The sequence below is a fragment of the Ornithorhynchus anatinus genome, chromosome 11, assembly GCF_004115215.2.
Source record: "Ornithorhynchus anatinus isolate Pmale09 chromosome 11, mOrnAna1.pri.v4, whole genome shotgun sequence".
Classification (NCBI taxonomy): domain Eukaryota; kingdom Metazoa; phylum Chordata; class Mammalia; order Monotremata; family Ornithorhynchidae; genus Ornithorhynchus; species Ornithorhynchus anatinus.
In genome coordinates, this window is record NC_041738.1 from 34,708,134 (window position 1) to 34,714,133 (window position 6,000).

The 6,000-nt window shown below is 43.8% G+C and overlaps 1 protein-coding gene across 2 annotated transcripts in view; it reads right to left on the bottom strand.

The window, feature by feature from the left end:
* Positions 1-5,067, bottom strand: part of CNGB1 (cyclic nucleotide gated channel subunit beta 1) — a 46,947-nt gene extending 41,880 nt beyond the window's left edge. Inside the window, exons 1-3 of one of the 2 annotated variants that reach the window (XM_039913585.1) lie at positions 4,780-5,067; positions 3,428-3,527; positions 1,896-1,923 (exon numbers count right to left, since the gene is read on the bottom strand). In XM_039913585.1, coding sequence (XP_039769519.1) covers positions 1,896-1,923; positions 3,428-3,527; positions 4,780-4,808 — 157 coding nt within the window. In that variant the 5' untranslated portion in view covers positions 4,809-5,067. Of the gene's footprint in view, positions 1-559; positions 818-1,895; positions 1,924-3,427; positions 3,528-4,779 lie in introns of those variants that run through there. The other variant, XM_039913584.1, reaches the window with a different exon arrangement.
* Between the last annotated feature and the right edge of the window lie 933 nt (positions 5,068-6,000).

The following is a 6,000-nucleotide window of genomic DNA, read 5'->3' on the forward strand; positions in this document are numbered from 1 at the left end:
AAGCCCGTCAAACGGGAGGGACCGTCTCCATCTGTTGCCGACTTGTTCATTCCAATCGCTTAGTACAGTGCTCTGCACATAGTAAGTGCTCAATAAATGCTATTTATTGAATGAATGAATGAATAGTAAGTGCTTAACAAGAAAAAAGAATAGGGTAATGGCACACGAGGAAGGAGACCTCATCCCAAATCTGAGTCTACCACTGAGTCACTGTGTGACCTCCGGCAAGTTACTTCACCACCCTAAGCCTCTGTCTCCTCACCTGTAAAATGGAGCTGACAGTCCCCGCCCTCTCCCTTCCTCACAGGGCTGGGGTGAAGATCAATAAAATAACTGATGTGAAAATGTTTTCGAAAAGAGAAGTGCTTTATAGAACTATATACTAGCGATAAGAGCATCAACATTCATAGCGGAGAAAACATTTCTGTCTGAACCAAAAGAGTTGATTCCAACAGTGCCTTGGAGGAGTGGGAGGAGACCTCCAGAAAACACACGCACGCAGAAGAAAAAGCTGCCGCCCAACGGAAAAGCCCAACACAAAAGCCGCGTCCTCTACTACCTAAATGGCGAACGGGTTTCGTTTCTCCCTTCACAAGACTCTGCTTCCTGGAGACAAGGACGGGGATGCGGGAGGCGCTGGGGTGTCGGTAGCTGGGCACATTGGGGAGCTGTTCTGCTAGATTTGGGGAAGGAGGACGGGAAATCTTGCTGCCAAGCGGCTTGTCATACACCAGGCGGTTTAGCACAGCGTCTTTGCTCTGCTTAGACATGACGCTAGGCACCTAGGAGCTTCAAGCAAAGGACGGCACACCAGAGACTGCAACAAGAAACACAAAACGAGGTCAGAAAACACCACTCGGGATTCAAATAAATGCCTTATTTTCAACCCCCAAATGGAATCTCATCCCGCCGAGGGAAGCAGCGTGGCCTAGTGGAAAGAGCACGGGCCTGGGTGTCAGAAGGACCCAGCTCCATCGCTTGTCTGGTGTGTGACCTTGGCCAAATCATTTCTCTGGGCCTCAGTTCCCTCATCTGTAAAATGGAGATTAAGACTGTGAGCCCCACGTGGGACAGGGACTGCGTCCAACCCGATTTAATTGTATCCACCCCGGGGCTTAATTCAGTGCCTGGCACACAGTCAACGTTTAACAAATACCACTATTATCATTATTATTATTATCATTATTACATCATCACTACAGTATCACCACTCCCATTTGTGTTGCCAGTTGTTTAAAAAGCCAAGCATTACAAGAGTCAGGTTGAATTTACCAGAAAGATGCCCCAAGGTAGTGTCTTTGGCATTTGAAGCAGCGTGGCTTACTGGAAAGAGAACAGGCTTGGGATTCAGAGGTGGTGGGTTCCAATTCCAGCTCCGACACTTGTCGGCTGTGTGACCTTGGGCAAGTCACTTACCTTCTCTGTGCCTCAGCTACCTCATCTGTAAAATGGGGACTAAGACTGTGAGCCCCACGTGGGACAACCTGATTATCTCGTATCTACCCCAGAGCTTAAAACAGAGCTTGACATAAAATAAGCGCTTAACAAGACCACCATTATTATTATTATTATTGGATGATCCCTGTGGCTTTGGAAACCAAAAAAGTATTAAAGTAACTTTAAAACCATCTGCAGAGTATCTTTAAAAAAGGCATTTTAAGCATCCCAGGAGTATTGCCTCCTTTTCCGAAAGCCAAAAAGCTTTGTTCAGCTGTTGACCTCCCAACTCTCAGTAGAACAGACTCCATGCCCCCAAACGGTTCCCCTGGGGGTCTTCCGCTCATGTCCTAATGGGGGCCAGCACATGTGAAAGCAAGCCTCTCGTGGCTTTAGCCTTGGTAGCTCCCTGGCGGTCTTAACCCGACAACAGTCCTTCCTTAAGCATAAGGACGTACCTTGAGCTTCAGCTCCCTCCTTCTGCACCTTCAAGAAGTCAAACAAAAACAGGCATTAGGGAGACCAGCACCTCCCAGAGAAACCCCAGGACCATGCTCTGAAGGGGCTTTATATGCAAGGTTTAGAGAAGCAGCAGGGCCCAGGGACTAGAGCACAGGCCGGGGAGTCGAAAGGACCTGGGTTCTGATCCCGGCTCCGCCACCTGCCTGCTGTACGGCGTTGGGCAGGTCACTTCATTACTCTGGGCCTCCGTTACCTCATCTGTAAAATGGGGATTAAGCCCGGGAGCCCCATGTAGGACAAGGACGGTGTCCAACACGATTAGCTTGTATCTACCCCGGCACTTATAACAGTGCTTGACACGTAGCAAGCACTTAACAAATGGGATCGTTATTTGTTTTGCTGTCTGTCTCCTCCTTTTAGACTGTGAGCCCGTTGTTGGGTAGGGATTGTCTCTATCTGTTGCCGAACTGTACTTTCCAAATGCTTAGTACAGTGCTCCGCACATAGTAAGCACTCAATAAATACTATTGAATAAATACGATTGAATGAATGAATTGTTATCATTACCAACTCTGTTGTTTGTACCCTCTCAAGTACTTAGTACAGTGCTCTGCACACAGTGATAGCTCAGTAAATATGATCAGTGGAGTGATTCTTCCGATAACAGGTTTCTGTCTGGATACAACCACAGTATGATGTTGGAAAAGGAAACTGTTCCATGCATGGGCAAGCTCTGAAACCCACACAAGTACCATAAGCTGCATTTTTCTGAACCCTGGGTTCATCAAGAAGGACTCCTACTTTCTAGAAGAACTGACTGTTTTTATAAATAAATTTCCTCCACACCTCTCTTGCAATGTTTCTTCTTCATCCCCTAGGTGTTTTAATAATAATAATAATAATAATAATAATGATTGTATTTAAGCACTATGTATTAAATACTATTGTATTTAAGTTACTATGGCCAAGCACTGTCCTAAGCACTGGGTGCATTCGGAAGTATTTTCCACAGAAAAGTCAACACAGTGAGGCTGACTTGGAGGCTGGGGATCCATTTGGGATCGGAAGCATCATGGAAGATGAAAAAGTGGAATACTAAAGCTCACCCCTAGAACGTGGCGGGGGGAATAGATTTTTAACTGCCCCATGGATGAAAGGCAAGTCTAGGAACTCAACTATGGGTAATTTATTTCAATCCGGTTGCTCCAACGTCCTCAACTTGCAAAAGGATCCAACCCATTTGACTATTGTTCTCCAAGTTCTTTTCCACAGTAAATGTCCTCCTGACTAAGCTAAGCAACAGTTCTTCCTTCTCATTCTAGTTATTTCTTATCAGGTGAAAAAATATATACTTAAAAGAAAAAAAATCAATTTCTGCTGTTTGTTAAGGGTAAGCTTTCAAAACCACTGAAATAGCACATTAATTTAAAGGCTTTGCTTTCACCTTAAACTTCTTTGCCTGCCCCAGTTGGGAAAGTGTGTAACCGACTGAATTTTGCCAAATGCACAATGTGAAATAACTTTGTACCTGAGGAGGAGATCCCGAAGAGTTGGTCCCTTGAACTTCTGCTGGGCCCCAGTCAGAGCCTGGGGCTGCCTTATCCAAAAGACAGCTAGGGAGCAGAACACTGTAAATAACAATAGGGAGAGAAACGGAGCCAGAATTTCAAGGTTAAAGATGCATTCTTTCAGTCGTAGTTAATGAGCACTTACTGTGCGGAGAGCACTGTATTAAGCACTTGGGAGAGTACAATACAAGAATTAACAGAAACATTCCCTTCCCACAACGAGCTTGCAGTCTAGAGGACAAGCTTAAGGCCTAGAGAACGAGATTACAGTCTAAAGATGAAATGAGGTGAGAAAGTATAACACGAGCCCCAAAGAACGTAGGTTTTTCCATTCGGAGTTAGAAGTTGAAAGAAACAAACTCGTGAACTCACTGAGGAAAATGAAGGACCTTAGCATAAAGAGAGTGTGAACCCATGAGAAGAAAGTTTGCAGGTGGGGAAAGTCTCTGGGGAAATGATGAAAGTCTTGTCTGGAAAGACCCTTGTGAAGTGTAACCATTGCAAAATAGATAGAATCACTTCGGGGTGCCCAGCACTAGAAACCAACTCTTGACAATGAAACATGCACAGAAAATTGCAGTATTTGTTAAGCATTTACTATGTGCCAAGCACTGTTCTAAGTAGTAGGGTAGGTACAGGATTTAAATTCTGAGGCTTTAAAATATCTGGGAAAGGGTGAGCAAGTGATCACCATTGGTATTTCATCATGTTATCGTTTCATAATATATTTCCTAAATTCAGTCTCTTCACTTTCTCCCTGAAAATGTTACAAACCTTTCTCTTTTCTAAAATCCCAAAACCTGTTGAAATTATTCTTAATTAGCATTAAAGAACTAAAACTGATGGCAGAACATTTTAAAAACAAACACCTAATTATAAAATTGTATTAGTATTGCTTCGAGCAATAATCATTTCATAAAAATAATCATTTAGTTGCTGTCATTTGAGAATTGCTGCATCTCATAATACTGAGTAGATCCCATGATTATGAATATTGGATAGCACTCTAGGCTAAATGAGAAAGCAATCGTACAATTTCCAGTGAGAACCGAGTGCATTTTCAGCTTTCACAAAGAAATGTGTGATCAACTAATTTTTAAATTGCCAATTTAAAGCCCATATAGGTCTAAATCTTTTCAAACAGCAAAACTGCAAAATGTTCAAAAGTAAAATCAATAGACCATTTAGTTTTCTTCAAAACAAATCATTCGACGGAGTTAGACACCTTTATCCTCCACAAACAAAGCACAGAGTAGAGCTATTCTATTTGCTCCATCAGAAAACCCTCAATAAATTTCAATTATCCACCTACTTGCATTGAATTTCCCTTGCTGGTAGCATAAAGTGATCCTGCTTTTAAATTCAGATCCATAATATTCATGAAAATCTCACGGGCATTTTATAAAGATACGTAGATTTAAAATACTCTGGAACTGCTCGCAGCCCAAGATTCCCGTTTCAACACCCGTTTTGGTGCCTCTAAATTAGTTGAAAATCCTGGCTCCTGTTAATCAGATCGAGTGGACGTGCAGCTCTCTTCCTGTATGGTCCTAAGGGAGGCAGGTACAGGACCAGATGGCTGTCGTTGCTAGGGAAAGCAGAGCGGTTGCTAGGAAGGAGAACGTGTCGCTAGGAGACATTTTACCAGTTGCTAGGTTCCTCTCGTCATCATTGGCTCTTTGAAGAAGCCAAGCCAGGATTCCATCCCCTTGCCCCGTCCCCCTCTCTCCCTTTGCCCACCCCCCTCCAGGGCTAGGCAATTCGCTCAACCTCTCTCTAGGCTGGCATCTCATCAAGGCTTTTTATTAAGAATAGACTGTGGCATCACTTACTCTGCAGATGTTGCTTCATCCTCCTCACAAGACAAGGCCAGCAACCTTGGAGAGAGAAAGTTTCTTGAATTAAATAGGAGGTAGACTTGTGAAATCCGGAACCCATTTCTTTGAGATGGAAAAAGCCCCTCCCCAGAGAAGGCCACAACGCCCCCGTCAACGGAGAGCCGAAGGGGCGCCGTTTTGACCGTCCATCTCAAAGGCGTGATCTCTAGCAATCAATCAATCATATACGTTGAGTGTTTGTTAAATGCAGAGCACGGTACTAAGTGTTTGGGAGAGTACAATATAAAAAAAGAACAGAGTTGGTAGACACGTTCCTTGCCCACAGCGACCTTAGAGTCTAAGCTCAGCTCTCCCATCTGTCTTGGACCCATAGCACAACATCAGTTCTGAGGTTGACAACTTGGATTCTATGGACTCTAGACTGTTAGCTCATTGTGGGCAGGGTACGTGTCTGTTACACTGTCATATTGTACTCCTCCAGGTGCTTAGTACCCTACACGGTAAGTGCTCAATAACTACGACTGACTGACTACGGGTGGTTTGAGTCCGTGACATCCCGCATGCGAAACAAAAATTGTCCAAAAAACCAAATGCTGGGAATTTGAAATTAATCCAGGTGGTGGAAATAGTTAAACTGAAGATAATACGCAGATTCATTTGTGCCATAAAATACCCCAGGAGTCTTCAGAATGATA